The 18,601-nt window shown below is 45.2% G+C and overlaps 2 protein-coding genes across 2 annotated transcripts in view; both read left to right on the top strand.

Annotated features, from left to right (window-relative positions):
* Window positions 1-6,638, top strand: part of BMPR2 (bone morphogenetic protein receptor type 2) — a 154,743-nt gene extending 148,105 nt beyond the window's left edge. Inside the window, exons 14-15 of the transcript XR_012646430.1 lie at window positions 198-227; window positions 4,879-6,638. The gene's annotated coding sequence lies outside the window, so the exon portion shown is untranslated. The remainder of the gene's footprint in view (window positions 1-197; window positions 228-4,878) is intronic.
* Window positions 6,639-9,825: 3,187 nt separating this feature from the next.
* FAM117B (family with sequence similarity 117 member B) overlaps window positions 9,826-18,601 on the top strand; it is a 55,892-nt gene continuing 47,116 nt past the window's right edge. The window contains exon 1 of the mRNA XM_075001857.1: window positions 9,826-10,567. Coding sequence (XP_074857958.1) covers window positions 9,826-10,567 — 742 coding nt within the window. The remainder of the gene's footprint in view (window positions 10,568-18,601) is intronic.

The raw sequence follows: 18,601 nt of genomic DNA, 5'->3' as shown, positions 1-18,601 counted from the left end.
TTGTTGTACCATGTCCCATGTGACCTTGGACAAGTCACTTATCCTCAAGTCCCTTATTTTGCAAATGGGAGACAACACCACTGAGAGAGAAACATGTTAAAGACTATGAGGTGCTGAGATTGATGGCGAAGGAGTCCATGCATGCTCCTAAGAGAGAGGATCTCATTTATTTATTTATTCATGCCTTACATTTACAGGTGCAGAACATCTCCACATTGATGCCACAGGTAGGCAGTGGAGGTTGAGGGCAATGTCAAAGACCTAAGCTGGATTTTCTGGGGTATGTTCTATCTATTGTTTGGTTGTTCCAAATGTCTAGTGAGAAATTTGGAAGGATGATCCCCAGGATGTCAAAATCAAACTGAGTTATCCCCCTGGCAGATGCTGAGACCCAAACTCACTCTGGCTCTGTTGAACTACTTAATTTTCTTTATATAAACTGGACTGGTCCCTGGGGCAGTAGTGCTCTACCAGGGAGGATGAAAGTACCTGTCCTTCCCTTCTTTCCCCAAGCTGAAAGTACTCCATTTGGAATTCCTTTTTCTTCCATACCTGCAAGGGCAATAATGAGATATGTTGAACCAGGTTCAACAAGACCAACGTATTAGACCATATTGACCTGAAATCTTATCCTCTAGTCCCTATTACTTCTCTTACTTATATCAAGATATGTTGGTTGTGAGCAGGCACGTAGTACAAGTAGCTGCCATTAGCCTGTATTTACTGTGTTTTCAAACCAGATGGGGCTTGTGCAGGGAGCTGGCACACACAAATCAAGGGACTATGCACTCACTCATTTCATGGAAAGGGTGACCTAGTGCTTGATCCTACAAGGGTGCAAGTACCTTTTGTGACATCGGTGGGAGCTGAACAGGACACAGCATCTGTGACCGTTAGTAAGCTTGAGAGACTGGTAAGTATTTAGTACTGAACAAAAAAGGACTGTTACTGAAGCCTTTGAAATGGAAGCTGAGACATATTGTGAGGCAGGTGTGGATTCCTTCATATAAAAATTGAACACTTGGAAACAACAGCTTTAATACTGGTAACATCAACATCTATGCATTGAAGGGACAATAAGATCAAGTGCGTCCAAATCCTGACCAGGGAGATACACCCCATCACTCCATATTGGCCCCAGTCAAACCAGAGCTTTCTAGGTTCCTGAAATCATCTCCATTAGCGTTATAATGGAATCAGCCACGTGAAGCCAGTTCACCCTGACCTATACGGGGCATAAATTTGAATCTCCACTCCCACCTTAGAAGGAATAGCCTGTGGTCGTGTACTTAAAGCTCCGACCATAAGCTGGTGGAGAATTACTCCAAGGCTGCATGAGTCCAGAGCTCTAGAGTATGACTCCCTTCAGAGAATGTCTGGAGCAATGGTGTCTGGAACACCACAGGTTTTGTTTGCAGTGTTCTCAAAACTAAAGCCTGAAAGAATGAAAATATCCATGAAACTAGGCAATCCCATCCAGCCCATCTCCCTCCACCCCAAATGCATAATGCTCTGTGCTAGGCTTAATGTTAGCGATCCTGCTACCAGAATTGAGGCTGAAAGAACACCTTGGTGTTTAGCTGGAGCAGAGAAAGAGTCCAATGATCTGTGACAAGGCAACATAAACTTTCTACCCCATTATAAAGTAAGGCTGCTGAGGTGAAAGAAAGAGTTATCTTCAGCGCCAGTGCCCCATGATGGGTAAATATCACACTGTATCTGATCCAGAGCAGGATCAGCAAACCTCTCAGTGTAAGGAGGTCAGTGTTACAGTAAGGCCACAGTAACATCTAATAAATAGCAATGGTGAAGCTGAGATTATTTTGAAATTGTAACAAAACATAGATTCTTAAGAGACTATAATTCAGTGTATGCAAAACATTGGGTGTATTGCACACTAATGCATTCTCCCCAACTCTCTTAAAGATCCTTCAAGCGAGCAATGATCAGATGTTTGAATGCACTGGTGAGTATTTTCAGAAATATTTCTTAGGCAGATATTCCTAGACAGTGCTGCTTTCTAGGAATTCCCTTGTATTTTATGCCCTACATTATGACATTAAATGTCCTCTTTACCAATCGGAAAGCAGAGGTGCCAGAGGCCTCAATGGAACAATCCTAAGCTGACAGTGAAAACAAAGATACTAATCTACCAGGGATGTGTATTGCGTATTCTGTATGCTTCTGAGACATGGATCACCTACTCCAACCATGAGAAAAAACTGAACAGCTACCATCTTCGCTGCCTCTACAGAATTATGGATATTAACTGGCAAGATTAAGTTTCAAATGCAAATGTCCTGTCAAGATCTGGCATACATAGCTTCAGAGTGATCCTCAACTGCAGAAGACTACGATGGCTTGGTCATGTGAGAAGAATTGGCGAGGAACGTCTTCCCAAAGAAATCCTCTTCAGGGAACTGTCATGTGGGTTGAGAACAAGAGGAAGACCAAAGCTAAGATTCAAGGATGCACGCAAAAACACCATGGAAAAAATTCAACATCGATCCAAAATCCTGGGAATCTACATCAGATGGAAATACCTGGCGACGATTGCTACAACAGGGCACGTCATCCTTCAATTGTATATGTGCAAGCCACACATATAGTTACATTACAGCGTTCTGTCAACAGAAGTCACTGTCACAAGAAATTTCCCAACAAAAGCTCTGTTGACAGAGTGCAGCCACACACAAAAGCCAATTGGGAGAGCGCTTCACTCTGTCGCCAGAGCAGCCGGACTGCCCATCTGTTTGTTTGACAAAACCAGCACCTGGAAGGACAGCAGACAGGGCTGCCCACTCTTCTGGATGTCCCCCAGAGCATCCACACGGCTTTTTTGTTGACAGATTGTTGACAGCAGGGTTTTGCCTTATGGCTGAGAGGCAGAATGCTGCTTGTGAAAGTGCTGAGTTTTGTCTACAAACTGACAAAACACATTTTTTGTGTGAACGTTCCACCAGTTTTTGTTGGCAAAACCGGCTAGTGTTATCATACACTTAGTGCCCTACGGAGGGAGTACAAATGGTGTGGCTGGGTTTTGTATAGGAGTGAATGTATATTGGGGGCTGGCAGAGATGGAGGTTGCTGAGGAAGCATACAAGTCATTTATCTCTCAGGATGAAGTCTATGGAGCTTCTGCTGGTAAATGGGAAGGGAGAAGTTGCATGTGATATCTACCTCTGGATGAACACACCGCATGTGTGAAGCAGACTGAAAGGTAAGTGGTCTCTTCATAAAGAGCCTTGATAAGTAGATTTTGCCATTTATTTTTCTTTTAACTGAATTGTTTCTGCTGCTAAAATTAGGAGAGAAATAAATCTACTGGCAATAAACTGTCATCAACTATACTCAGAGAGGTATCCAGTCACCATATGGACCCCTGCTGAGGAGACATTTGAGGAGTTCCACAGGGATTTCAACACTTTCCACCCCACATCAATGTCAGCCAGGACCATTCCACACAAGAGATCCATTTCTTGGACACTACAGTACAAATCAATGGAGGTCACATTAATACCACTCTATACCTGAAACCCACTGATCACTATTCTTATCTATGTGCCTCCAGCTTCCACCCAAGACACATCACATGATCCACTGTATATAGTCAAGCCCTAAGATACAAGCATATCTGCTCCAATCCCGCCACAGACAGAAATCTACAAGATCTTTATCAAGCCTTCATAAAGCTTAATTACCTACCTGGGGAAGAAAAGACAAACAGATGGACAGAGCCAGACAGGAAACTAAAAGTCACGTACTACACGACAGGCCCAACAAGGAAAACAACAGATCACCACCCTGCATCACCTACAGAACCTCAGGTTAGACCCCTCCAGTGTGCAGCTGACCATCTACAACCTATACTGGAACATGATCTCTCACTCTCACAGGCCTTGGGTAACAAGTCTGTCCTCTCCTACAGACAGCCACCCAACCTCAAGAAAATGCACACCAGTAGCCACAAACCATAACACAGAAACACTAACCCAGGAACCTATCCTTCCAACAAGCCCCATTGCCAACTTTATCCACATATCTATACTAGCGACACTACCGCAGGACCTAATCCCATCAGTGACGCCATCAGGGGTTCAAACACCTGCACATCCACTAGTCTGAGATATGCCATCATGTACACGGCAGATGAGCATTGCTGGCACATTGGATAAATCCAGGGGTCTGCAACCTGCAGCTCCGGAGCCACATCTGGCTCTTTAAGGACTTCTTTGTGACTCCCGGTGCTATAGTTGCAAAGTTTAAAAAAACAAAAACAAAAACAAAAAAACCCCACATCTGATTATTTTTGATAAACGGTGAATGTCTAAAAGCCAAAAAATGAGCCCAAATCTTATTTAAATAGCAAAAGATACGTGATCTTGATATGTTGGCTAACTTCCTCCTTTAATATATGCAGTGCACTGTGGGATATGATACTGTGTCTGTCTTTTGATTGTGTTGCTGATTAAAGTCTTGATTTTGAAAAGGAAGCTTGTGGCATTCCTGCTGTGAAGGGCAATGTGCATTTTAAGAAAGAAAACTGAAATTAAACATGAAGTAAAACTGGCAGAATTAAAGTGAGTTTGGGAATAAAAGTCAGGAAGATGGTGGTGCAAACATGTAAAATGTAAGGAAACAATATGTAAAAAGTGTGTGTGAATGTCATGTAGTAAACGTATCACATTACAAATAATTGTGTGTGTGCTGCTCTTAAAATAGAGGTTACAAAGAAGATGGTTTGATATTTATTAAGGACCATCTTGTATTCACATGCATTGTGGCTCTTTAATTGATTTTTATTTTTTTTTTTTACCAAAATTGAAAATATGGCTCTTCCTGCTATGTTGGTTGCTGACTTCTGGACAAACTGGACAGTCTCTGCACCAAAGGATCTGACATCAGGAATTGGAATACACCTAAACCTATAGTGGAACACGTTAACCTCCCTGGACATTTAATAATGGATTTAAGATTAAGATTAGTAGAATTCTGCCAACAACAGCTTTGCTCCCAGCACCTGAATCCAACACCCAGATTCAAGAAGTTAGAATTTGGATCCTGATTCTACACTTTATGGCTTGGAACTTTGATTTTAATTTTTAAAAGCCTTGAAAAACCTTTCTGCTGATGTATAACATCTCAAATGCTTGAGGTCTCTGACTTAGTTGTTTTATATCACTTGCACAGGTTGTAAGAGTAAAGTCATGTTGTAACACATTCAATTCAGCCAAGACAAATGAATACATGAAGTATGTGCTGTTTAAGACTACATATTTGACTTTACATGCTGAACTTTGAGTGGGCACAGTGCACCTAAAGCTATCGGTGAACAATGTTGTTAAAATTTGTTTTTGGTTTTCATAGCAACTATTTGGAACAATGCCACTTTTTTACTGGGGTGTGTCTATAATATAATTACCTCTAGTTCTATAATACAGTTATGTAACAATTACTGCAATTTCCATCCATAAGCACAGATAGAATTGTGGCCTTGTTCCATGTCATGTACTCTATAAGTAAGCATTGATCAATGTGTCTGTTACTGTCTAGTCTTTCAGATGTAAAAAGAGATCCTGTGTACAATTGTCCTGAATACGTGTGTGCTTTCTCTGGTTCTTGTAGTGTGTTGTTTGTTTGAAAGGTTTTAGCAACTTGCTACCAAATGAAACAAAAATTTCTGGAAAAAAGGAAAAAGTACTTGTGTTGGAGAAGAGTGGGGAATAACACTGGCAGTGACAAAGAATAAGTAGAATTTCATAGGGTAAGATGAGAAGAATGGTACAGAGGTGAGACAGGGTTACTAGACCCAAAGGCTTGAACACGCAGTGATGAATATCCAGGGCTTTTTTTCTGCTGTAACGCCATGGAATGGTGTTCTGGCACCTGCCGTATCAGAAGATGGCTGGGCTGCACACCCTCTTCATCACATGTGGTGGTGGCAAACAGGGTAGTGGGGGGGTGGCAAAACGTAGCTTATTAGAGCTGCACATGTGGAGCGCCTCTCTCCCCACTCTGTGCATGCACGGCTCCAGCTGGAACCTGCATGGCTCCTCCAGGCCTGGTGGGGCTTCTGTGGCTCCACCCTCCTCCTTTTACCCCACCGCAGGAAAAGAGCACAAGACATGACTCCTTCAACCTGCTTAGAGAGACTGAGTGGGAAACGGCCAATCAGAGGCCAGCAGGCTCATGTAAAAGCAGCTGTTGGAGCCAGGGAGATCAGTTTCTGTCTGAAGCCAGAGGAGCAAGGAAGGTGTTTCCTTTTGGCTGCTAGGTTACAAAAGAGCCATCGGCTTGAGGTAAATTGTAAAGCTGAACTGCTGCGGTTGTGGGGGAGTAGCCTAGAAAACAGGAGTAGCAACAAGTTATCTAAAGGATGCAGTAGCTGGTTACTCTTTATAGTATCCCTAGGTTGGGACCCAGTGTAGTAGGCAGACACAAGTCTCTGCCCCTTTCTGCTCTACTAACTGAAGGTGAAGTGGCTGAATGCTCTGAGAAAGGAGATTACACAGCTCCAGGGAGGGGACTGAAGACTCCAAAGGGTGTCAGCATGTATTGAACTTCAACCTGTTGGAAGGGGGATAACGGAACTTACTGATTACATATACATAAATATACACACTCAATATACCTACTGTACTGTATGGTCAAAAATAAGGCTTTTAATGTGTATAAAAACTATATTCAGTTGATACTTGATGAGGTGGTGATTGAACCTGTAAAGCATCTTAAAAGCTCCTTGTCCTAACAAAGCATCCCTGGCACAAAAAACATTTAATTAACACTGAAAATATTTTAGTCTTATCTGTGAAGTACTAGAAGTGAGATTTTTTCCCCCCCTTCATTCTTGTAAATTGAGTGATCATATCCCCATTTTACAGACTAGGAAAACTGGGTAGAGAAATTAAGATCAATACTGTCAACTTTCAGGTACCTAATTCCAGATTTTGCTATCTCAGTAAAAGTGGCCTAACTTTTGAAGTGATGAACAATAAGGCTTTTTTTTCCTGCCAGAATGCCAGGGAAAGTTGTTCCGGCACCTTTTCCAGTTGCTGTTGCCATATTGGAAGGCAGCTGGGCTGCACACCCAGTTCGTCACATGTGGTGGTGAACATGGCAGTGTGGGGGCAGTGAAATGTGGCTCATTAGAGCTGCACATGGCGAACGCCCCTCTCTCCACTCTGTGCATGCGCAGCTCCAGCTGGGAGCTGTGTGACTCCTCTGGTTGTGGCATGGCTTCTGTGGCTCCACCCAGGAGCCATGTGGCTCCTGCTGCCCTGGCACCTGTGACCCAGGCAGACCCAGTGTTCCAGAGCAATTCTGGAGGCTCTGTGCAGCACTTGTGGGGGCTCTGGCAGCCTGGCATGCCTCTAGTTGGAGCGGCCCCTGCAGCGCTAGGTCAGTACCTCACTGCTACTCACTTGTGGGGAGGGGAAGGGGTGGAGGTATGTGGCTGTGGGGAATGGGGAGAGTATTCAGACAGGCAGGCTGGGGGAGCCTGTTTCTGGGGGAGGGCATTGATTTAGAATTGGAAGGGGAGCTGGGGGTGCCTGTCTCTGGGGAAGGGGAAGGGCATTCATTTAGAGCAGGTAGAGGGGCTTGGGCTATTGAGGGGGGGAAGCCTGAGAGCAGGGGCCAGGGCTGCCAAGGGGAGGTTAAGTCTCTGGGAGGAGGGGTGGCTCGGGCCTCACCGGGGGAGAGGGGGGTAGTTTCAGTGGCCAGGAGAGGTTGCTTGGGCCCTGCTGTGGAGGTAGTTAAGCTGCATGGTGGGGCAGCTCAGGTCCTGTGTGGGGGAAGCAGTTGGCTGTTGGGGCTTGAGTTCTATCACTTTTTTTTTTTTTTTTCAAAGGGGAAAAAAGCACTGAACACCTACAGTTCAGAGGGTGTGATGAGTCTTCAGAAAATCAGGTTGTTTGCATTTAACTAACTGTGGATTTAAATACCCAACTTCAGGCATTCAAGTTTGCAACTTTTACTCTGATTTGCCCAAGGCTACTAAAACAGTATTTAAGATAAACATAGAACTCAGGAAAAATGTATTTCCTGACTTTTGTGGCAACCGATCAGGGTCAATCTTCCAGGGTTCAATTTCGTGTGTCTAGTGGGGATGCATAAAATTGAAGTATTAAGAGTTGACACTTGACCCCTGGACTCCTCAGCCTCATGAGAAAGGGAGGTGGACAGCAGAGTTTCTCAGTGAGGATGGACAAGTAAGTAGACTGTAGATTAGTTGATTTCAACTACAGAATTGCCATAGCTGGATTTGTGTATCTACAATAGACTTTTAGGTCTAGTGTAGACCTGGCCTTAGTGTGTGAAGTAGTTTTGCCTATATTACTCTAGTCTTAAGCTTTTCCTTAGTTTATGCTCACAGCCATTTTATCTAAATATTTGGAATTAGCACACATGTATATGGATTTTGTTTCTCTTGGAATATTTTTTCTATAGTCCTCTAATAATATATACTAGTTAAATAGAGCAAGGTTAAGCAGTCACAATGTTTTACTAATTATTTATGGGGTACATTTTATGTACTTAGTTAGTCTCAAGTAAATGTTAATCTCAATGCTAATATTCAGAAATGGCTTGCAAATGAGAAATTGCTATGGAAATGAGTTTCAAATATGGAAAGTTCTTTCAGTAATAAAAGATGACTAAATTGCCAGCTTTGGTGCTGATGGTAAGAGAACTTCATTTTGTCAGTTTCAGCAGGGTTTAAAAGTGAGAGGCTTTTCCTTGTGTCCCTGAACAGAAGCACAAAGCAGCAGTTTTTAACAGGTGTTATTGCAGAAATATGGAATAGGAATCCAGCTTTCAACTTTTCAGCAATGGGAGCAAAAAGTATTAACACTTTCAGGTCTCTCTGATGACTGTTATTGCCAGTAATGCTAACTAGCCAAAGTGAGGCTCTAAATTGATGCTGTCAGTATTGGTGTGCTGTATTCAGGGCTAACAACTAATTGGGTAGTCCACCTAAAGAAAGACACATCATCAAGCCAGCTCCATTCTTAAAGACCTTTTCCTCTTCTTGGATATCTCCTGTGAGTTGTGTCCTAATTTCCCATGTTTAGACCACAGATGGCAAGCCCTTTATGGATTGGGGAAGGCTCCAAGCAGAAATACTCACTCAGCATCTGCTGAGTACCTTCATTTCAGACTGGTTTTTTTTTTAACTTGGGCAAGTTGTAGAAAAGGTGCACAACTCGTACTTACGGAAAATGATCTACCTCCAAGAGCAGTTGATGGAGTAGGGTGAATACCCCTATTACCCATTTCAAGCTCCCCTGGCTCGCTCTTACTACTTCTGTAGTTCATAGCACCCTTCCCACGTGCGGGGGGAAAGGGGCCTTGACAACTGCCTCGTGGCACAGGTGGAGGGCTGTCAGGCTGTAGCTTCCCCAGTAACAAGCAGTCCTCCACCACGGGAAAGACTAAGACAGGTGTTTATGAGGGGGGGACTGGTGGTGGGTAAGACCCACTTCCCCCGCGCTGGGGCTGGCCTAGGGCTGCGGGGAAGGGGAAAGCTGGGGGTGGGTACTCGAAGACCAGGCCTGGGAGGGGGAGGCCAAGCCCCCTCCAGGAGATAACGGCCTCGGTGAAAGCGTGGAGCGCTCTGGCCCATGATGCACTGCGAGGAAAGGGGTGATACCGGGGGCTGGACACGCGCATGCGCGCAGAGCCGAGTACCTCTTTCAGAGCCAGCCGCCGGCCGCTCGGGACCGCAGCCCGTGGCCAATCAGGCGGCCGTAGCGGCGCGAGCGGGGCTGAGGCGTGTCCAATGGCAGGCGGCGGAGGGCGGTGCGGGCGGCCGGGGCACTATTGTTGATGAGGCACACGGAGCAGGCGGCTCGGCTGCTGGCCGCGCGCGGGGCCTTGCGCGCGGGGCGGGGGGCGCGCGGTGTTCACACCCCGGCGGAGGCGGTGCCCGCGGTCTTCGCCGAAGCGCCGCTTCCTGGAGCTGGCCCCGCGATGTCCCACCAGCGCATGAGGCGCAACGGCTCCCCCACCCCAGCCACCTCCTTGGGCGGGGGGGCGGCCGGCGCGGCCGGCGGGGGAGCGAGCAGTCGCCTGCAGCCCATGCGGGCCACGGTGCCCTTCCAGCTCAAGCCGCAGCAACATGGCAGCCCCACGAGGAGCGGCGGCGGCGGCGGCGCGGGTCTCTCTCGCGCGGCACCCGCCTCGCGCAGCACCAGCCCCACGCGCGCGGCGCCCCCCAGCGGCGGCGCCGGCGCGCGCCCCAGCCCCGCGGTGGCCACGCAGACGGCCGGGGGAGGGGGCGGCAGCGGCACGGGCACCGCCGCCTCGGCCTCCTCGCGTGGCAGCCCCACGCGCGCCGGCGGGCTGGGGACGCGTGGGAGCCCACCGCGCGCTCACCCGCTGCCGCCCCCGCCGCCTCCGCCCCCGCCAAGCGCCGTCCTCTCGCCTTGCGCCTCCCCCGTGCCGCCCCTGCCGGAGGGTAGCGCCGCTGTCGCGGGTGGCAGGGTCCGGCATCGTCAGCGGCTGCGCTCCCCGGAGCAGGGCAGGAGCTCCCCCGAGAGGAAGAGCCCGAGCTCTCCCGTCTGTAAAGGTGAGAGTGGGGGGAGGGGACCTGGGCTTGCCCCTTGCTCTGGGACTCGGAGGTGGCAGGGAGACACTGCATGGGCACGGGGGTGGGGAACGGTGGGCTGGCAGCTTTGTCTGGTGCATAGGGCTGGCTGGGTACGGGGCAGCGGAAAGGTGGGTCGTGGTGGCTCAAAGGTGCCTGGCGAAGGCAGGCTCTGGGGATGCTGGCAGTGCGTGGCCTCCTGTGGCTGGGCCGCGTGTTGAACGGCACTGCATCCAGAGTGGAAAGTTTTTTTTTTTTTCTGTCGGGGTCTGTTTACATTGCAATTAGAAACCTGCAGCTGGCTCAGGCCAACTAACTCAGGGTTGCAGGGCTTGAGTCAACGTGTTTATTATGGTGTAGTTCTTTGGGCTTGAGTCTGCGACTCCTCCAGGGAATCAACTGGTATGGGCCAGCCACAGGTGTTTTTAAATTGCCTTGTAAACATGTCCTTGCCGTACAGAATGTTATAATTTTCTTATAATATCACTTGCTGCAAGGAAAGGTATTGTTTGATATAGTAAACCCTTTCACATTCAGCATTCAGTTATCCAGAACTCTTGAATGACTGGCATGTTAACCATAATTAAATTTTAGTTATGTTTTCCGTAAGTATAGTAGAGTGAAAGTAAATACAAATATAGTGTAAGTTTACAGTGTATTATAGTACTATGGTTGTAAGTAAGGTACTCTGCATACATTTTTGATTGTTTCTTAATATCTGATTGTGTTTTTCTTTAGTGTTGGTAGGTATACCTCTCTATTATCCAGAATATCTGGCAACTTCCTGATCCCAGGGCTATCAGATATGAAAGAGTTTACTGTAGGGGCTTGACAGTCAGGAGGTACTGTGTTCTCTGCCTGGGAGTTCCTCCACTGACTTCAGTATCTGAACAAGTCACTCGAGAATCAGAACAAAATAATATCTGTCTGTAATTTGGAAATAAGTGACTTTTGCTGTGCTGGTAGAGGGGGACACAGTTAACTTTTTAAACAGCAATTTGCATCCATAAAGTGCAATGTCAGCACAACTGTTTCTGGAGGGCAGAGAAAGTTTGAGAGGGTGAGGAAGGGTTAGGGATGTGCTCAGACTTGTCTGACTTTCTTTTCAGGACCAGTTTAACATCGCTTACTGGCTTGTCATAATGTTTATGTAGAGGGAATGGCTCATGGTACCATTAATCTTTTTCACTTGCTAATTCTATCATTTTTCAGTTACAGAATGGCAATCGTGCAATATTTTAATACTCTTCTTAGTATTTCCAGACCAGAAAGCAAAAAACATAGAGGAAGAGTAAAATGAGGTAAAATATTTAACACTCCTGTAGAGCTCTGGCTCTCAGCAAGGGGTCCAGGGTCCCCAAACAGGTTTCAGGGGGTCCACCAAGGACTGAGCTTGAGCCCTGCCCCCTCTGTGCTCTGACTCTCTGTCATTGGGCCACACAGTTTCTCTGGGTTGAGGGGACACAGACACAGTGGCAGCACCACTGCAGAAGTGAGATCTCCCCGGACCTTAGAAGGGGTAGCTGCATAGATAGTGACTCCCTGAGCAGGCAGCAGTCAGCCAAGGAGAGATGCTAATGTCCAGGGAGCAGGGCCAAAAATAATTTAGAAATCTGGAAGTCAGGGACTCTCAATTCCGTATGCCTCCGACTGCTGCATCCATCACCTCTGGTTGAAGGTCTGCAGTTTTGTCTATTTAACAGATCCCCAGGTTTAAAAAAGGCTTTTGAACTGCTGCTGTAGACCACTAGCTCCAGTTCAGACTCAAGAGCTGTGTGTGAGTGACCATCATCAACAACCACCATGGGCTCAGCACTCGTTGGTTCTGATGTGCCTCTGTTTCCTTCCATTGTGTGATAGCTGCAAGCTGTTTTCTAGATTGAGACGGCACTGGGACCATACAAAGGGAATAATGAGAACGCCTTGGTTTCCATTTTAGTGCCGTCTATGAATCTGTGATCAGGAGGAGGTAATTAAGTTATAATTTTAGGGCACTCAAATTTTTTTAAATGTGTGTGAAATATCTGTCTCTTTAACTGCCGTAAGTTTCAGCCCTGCAGAATGAGGAGTGTGCAGAGGAGTGATGACAAGCTTTCAGTATAATGAAGATGGAAAGCGTTTTGGGAATTGACATGTGCTACTATTAAAGTTGTGTGGATAACTAAAATACGTTTAGCAGGAGACTAAAACTTAAGAGATATGTAGTAGCTGAAAACCACACTCGATGCTTGCGTGTATAGTGTTTTTTGCTTTAAACTGTGTATGTGGGAGTGTTCCTCACACTTATAATTTGTGTAGGCTGAGCTTATTGTACACACCAGGGACTCCTTGCGTCCTTGTATTCACCCCAGAAACTATAGTATGGCACCCTCCCATCTTCTTTTTTCTCCATGTGGGACTCTGTGCAGCTTCTCTGTTCCCTGTAGTGGGAGGGGGACAAAACTCCTGTCATCAAGGACATATAGGAGATGGAAATGGGATGATAGTGCATACAGAGCTTCTGGTATTGGGAAGAGAATGGGAGAGCCAGGTATGGGAGAAGCGGGAATAAAGGGGCATACTGAACTCCTGGCATGTGGAGATAATGGGAGACATAGGTGCCATAAATGCAGTTTTGAATGAACTGTACACAATTGCAAAGGTGCTTGAGGCTGTGGCTGTGCTAACGAAACATCAGGGCTTCGTGTGTTCTCATTTTTTCTCTTCTGGTTTTCTGACTTCCTCCCACCCCACAAATAAATTCTGCCCATTGATGCCTGTATCTTCAGAGTGAAGAGATACGGTGTTCAAAAGTTACTACCTTTAAATGCTGAGAACTGTTGCTTAGTTGAATGTAAGGCCTTTCAGTCTTGGGCAACCAACTTGCCTGAAAAATTTGTAGGAGTATTTTCAATTATTTTTCTCTCTAAGATTGTGAAGTGTGAGACAGTAAAGTTATGGCTACAGAAGTTGTGACTGTCCCATGGCTGTGCTGATTCATGCTATAGAATTTGTGTCTTAATAGTTGTAATTTTCAGTTCTTTCACCTTCCCCAGACTGAGAGCCTCATTTTGCTCAATGTTTGTCTCATTTGGCTAAAGGAAAGATGCAGTATTGCCACCTGAAGCAGGTTCAGAAGCAGTGTATGGTCCTTTATTAGGACTTTAGAACAAGAGCAAAGTCTTCAGTTCCCTAGTCTAGAAAACTGGCAAGCCTACTTTACTAATTTACTAGCCTACATGGCTAATTGTTTAGTTTGTCTGGAAACAAACTAACACCCTAGGTTTGTATATATATATTTGCAATGAGTGACTATCTTAAACATATAAAGAAACTACCTGTTTTCTGTTTGGGTTTGGAAACACTTTGTACCACACCAGTCATGTAACAAGCATCTAAATATTTTAAACAGCAGCTTTTGCATTGACCTGGAATTATGAAACAAAGCAAGCTTGTTTTTGTTTTTGTTTGATTATTGCTATTTATACTGTGTTCCATTGCTTTATAAATCATTAGTAGTTACAATAGGTCGACTAGACATTTTCCTTTCTCCTTCCCCTTACCCCTCCCTTGTGTGTAGGGGGAAAATTGGAAGTATTGTTAACTGGTTTTGCAAATAAAATTAGAGCTGAGGACCTGCAAACTTAATTCACGGTAATGTTTAAACAACCTGCTGTTCAGTAGTTAATTGCAGCTTTCAGAAGTGGTTAATGATGGCTTAAATCGGGCGTGTCCAACTCGCGGCCCTGGACAGCTAGTAATGCAACCCCACAAGATTGTAAACTTTTAACATTATTATGTGATTTATATACATTAACTATATTTTATATGTGGCCCAAGACAATTCCTCTTCACTCAATGCGGCCCAGGCAAGCCAAAAGGTTGGACAGCCATGGCTTAAATTATTGTGCCTACAATTGTAACCACATTTTTTGGAGATTAAAATGGACCCTGGGGTTATCCAAAATGATATGTCCTCTTCTAAATTTAGATGTTGCTTCATAACCTTTGTGCATTTTTCTACTAAAAGGTCTGATCTTTCCAGCAAAGAGTGGGAGAGAAATTTTGAATGGATAAGGAGTTTCCTACAGCATTCTTGATTAGGACTGATGGTTTATGCTTAGAAATATGTCTAGCTGTCTTGTTTTTAGCTTAGGGATTTTGAACTGATTTATGACTTAGAGGAGGCTTGACATCTAACTTTGTCTTGTTCAGGAGCGGGCAATAATTTTTGATGTCAGTCCACACCAAGATTTTGGTAGATGGTCGAGGGCTGCACTTTTCCATAGAGGGTTGGGGGGTCTGGGACCGAGGATGGGTGCAGAAGGGAGCCTTGGGGTAATGGACTGGGGTGCAGGAGTTGGTGTGGAGTCTGAGAGGGGTCTTGAATGAAGGAGGGGGTTGTGACCTGGAACAGGGTCCAGGAGAGGGTATGGGTGCAGGAAGGGACTCTAGCCTGGGGAATGGGTATGAAAGTGGGGCTGAAGGGTCTGGCCTGGAGTTAGGGTGTAGGAGGGAGACACAGAGGCTGTTTCTACACCCACCCCCTCCCATTGGTGGGGGCATGGTAATGAGGCAATTTGAGGCAGGCTCATGAGGCAGTAATGTGCATATTCAGCAACTCATTAGCATAATGGTAGCCCTGCAAATTTTGAAGTACAGACTTCGAATTACAGATTGACAGCGTGGATGGGGGCAGCTTTGAAATAAGCTCCCTACTTTGACATTCCCTTACTCCCACAAAACTAGATCAGAGTAAGGGAGTGTCAAAGTGGGGCACTTACTTCAAAGCTGCCTCCATCTACACTGTCAATCTGCAATTCAAAGTCTGCACTTTGAAATTTGTGCAGCCACCATCATGCTAAGGAGGTGCGAATATGCACGCCACCCCTCATTAGCCTGCTTCAAATGGCCTCATTACCATGGCATCTCCAATGGGAGGGGCTGAGTGTAGAAGCCGGCTGAGTGTAGAAGCCACCTAAGCAGCTCTCAGCACCAGCACTCTAAGGCAGGCTTTTCCACCTGCCACTAGCTCCAAACTACCTGTCTTTCTGTACCATGGAGGAGGCTTTGCGTGTTATTCCGCCCCAGGAAAATCTCTCACCTTCTGTTGGCTGGTTTCCATGTAGTAGGAGCTGAGAAACTGCTGTACTGTCTCCCCACCCAACAAGATCTCTTGACTCCCATTGGCTGGTTTCTAGCTGATAGGAGCAGAGAGATTTTGCTAAGAGTGAGGAATGCATGCAAAACTGCCCCCTGACCCCAGTCAGTGGCTGGGTTAAATGGCTTGGCAGGCCAGATCTTGCCCACCTTGGTCTAGTTTTCCTTTAGGGGTCTGACTTATAAACTGAGAAGTTGAGGTCTATAAATCTTTATTCTCCTTTTTGAGAAGCTTTTCCTATTTTCCCGTTTGACTGAAGACCAAGTATTGTCGTCATTCTCTGGAAAAACCTTTTACATTCTAACAAGTATCAGAGAGGTAGCTGTGTTAGTCTGTATCCTCGAGAACAACAAGAAGTCCTGTGGCACCTTATAGACTAACAGATATTTTGAAGCATAAGCTTTTGTGGGCAAATACCTGCTTCATAGATGGCTTGTGCATTTGATGAATCGGGTTGTTGCCCACAAAAGCTTACGCTCCAAAATATGTTAGTCTTTACATTCTGTTTACCAGCCTTAGGTTAAAATAAATTTCTAACCCCTGAAAACCAATTATGTTTCCTTCTAGTGATATATATGCCAATGTCAGCAGTTCCCAACCTGGGGTCTCCATGTGAGGGAAAAAATATTAAGTTTTAAATAAATTGCATAATTATAATCAGTTGTTATTTTTAAATATCTTGAAATAATGTTTATTGCTGTCTGAAAATATGTTGTGGTTTCCTTTTTCAGCTAGTGGTTAGAAGTGGCTTCAGGGAGGATGATTGGGGGTCAGCACTAATGAAAAGGGTGAGAACCACTGCCATATCTGATTGATTTGTTGATTCTCATGTTTATTTACATGAAAGTTAAATAGACCTTGTCTCCAGAATTTGTGCTCTTAAATATTATGAACAAAGTACCAGCACAGTGACAAAGATTTTGTTGTCTTAAGGGTGAATCACAAGGGTTTTTTTTCCCCAGCTGCTTTCACTTAGGTCAAGAAATATCTTTATTCAGCTCCATCAATGTAGTGATTAATGTGTTCATTTTATTCACCATGCTCTCTGGTGGAGACAAGAGTCTTTTGTTGGATGTTTGCCAGCTCCAGCTCCCTTTGGTATATAGTAATTTGTATTATAGTATGATCTGTGAACCCCCAAAAAGGAACGTGTTCTTGTTGTGCTAGGCACTATGAAAACAATAACAGGCAAGTCAATGTCTGTTGTAGACAGCTCATAAACTATGGATAAAGTAGAGCAGCCAACTGAAACTTAGGTGAAAGAAGTCTTATAAAAATGAACAAACTTAGTAGAATAAGTAGATTTTTCCACTCTTGCGATTTCTGTAGACTGCTTTTTGGAAGAGAGAGAGGTTCTTCTCAGAGCTCTTATTAGTGCCTTCTGTTCAGTTTTTTTCCCCCCTTCATCTTCCATTCCTCTCTGCTTTGACAGCTGTGGATTGGGGGGAAAGGAAGGAAGAAGTGTTCTTTTCTGGAACAGCAGAAGGCGCCTGTGGATAGCATTTCTGAGCACTTGCAGTTGTATAGTCAGACCCGGTTGCAAAATCACTCATTGACAGTGCAACCAAGTGGTATTTTCATTTGGGGCCAAATTAATGATTTGGGAACAAGTTGTGACTATTTATTATTTTAGTAACTCATCTCTCCCTGTTAATTTGGTGCTCCTGAAATTGTACCTTTTAACTGATTTGGCTGCTGGGAGTAGATGGGGAGAGATAAAGTGTGCTATTCGGGGACACCGGCTTCAAAACTGTCACTGAGGTCAAAGTACCATTTTGCCATAAATGTATTGGGGGTTGAGGGGAGTGCTTGATTCTGGGCATGTTACTACTTTTTTCCCCTCATCTACATACTTGGATTTATCCAAACAGGGACTCCTTCTTTAAAACCACTCAGCTTTTCCAAGTGTCTGCAGACTGATCACTGTAGCTTTGAGTTATTTAAGCAGCCTAGTTGACTCAGAAAAGTCTCTCTTCATTCTTCCTTTCCAGCACCCAACTTTGTGTCCCACTCATGCATTTTTAAGAGCTTTGATTAGTTCTGCTTCTTCAAGCTCTATTTGCAAGATACCTTGAGGATTCAGTTTGTTAATCCTGGAAGTAACTCTTTGTTTGGGGATGTGTTTGTGTGTATGTTCCACCAACCTGAAAGAAACGTACTGCATGCTCCAGTGTGTTCACACCACTAATGCTTCATGTGGTTCCCAAACCAAGATGCAAACTTGTCAGTTGCAACCCATGTCTTTTGGGCTGGTGTTTTCTTGTGTGTTGTGATCATTTTTCCCTCCTGGTCAGAGAAGTGTTCAGCAATACCACCTTGTGGTTCACATCTGGGAAGCTATCTTTAGTACCGAGAGATTCAAGTCTGGGGATTTGGGGAATGGGAACTGGGACCCTCCCAGTTTTGGGTTCCATGCCAAGGCCCTGAGGCAAGCAGTTCATGTGTATGATTTGGGGTAGGGTTTTACCTGGCTTACTGCCCGATTTACTTGTGATTTACTACTTACCATATGGCTGCCTCTCCAGAGGCAAAGTGAAAGCCTGGCTTGTGACTTGTACCGTGCCTTCCTCCCTCAGAAGGTGGTCAAGAGATTGCCATGAAGACAGCCTCAAATCAGAATTATTAGCCACCACAGAAGAGACAGCAGAACAGCTGCTTATAAAGGGGAAAGCAATGTGAGACTCCTGCTGGATGACCATAAAGACTGCTAATGCAGGTGCGCTGCCTTGCGTAGACATAAAATATGAAAACTTACACCAAAAAAAAAAAAGTTAGCATCTTTTTTTAACAGGTTTCAAGAAGTAAGCATCTTAGCTTAACATTCTGAAACTAAAGTTTCAATACCACTTTTTGCTATAACAGGCAAGTAGCTTCGA

The sequence above is a fragment of the Carettochelys insculpta genome, chromosome 8, assembly GCF_033958435.1.
Source record: "Carettochelys insculpta isolate YL-2023 chromosome 8, ASM3395843v1, whole genome shotgun sequence".
Classification (NCBI taxonomy): Eukaryota; Metazoa; Chordata; order Testudines; family Carettochelyidae; genus Carettochelys; species Carettochelys insculpta.
Note: the sequence above shows the minus strand (reverse complement) of the source record. Positions and strands in the feature narration are given on the sequence as shown.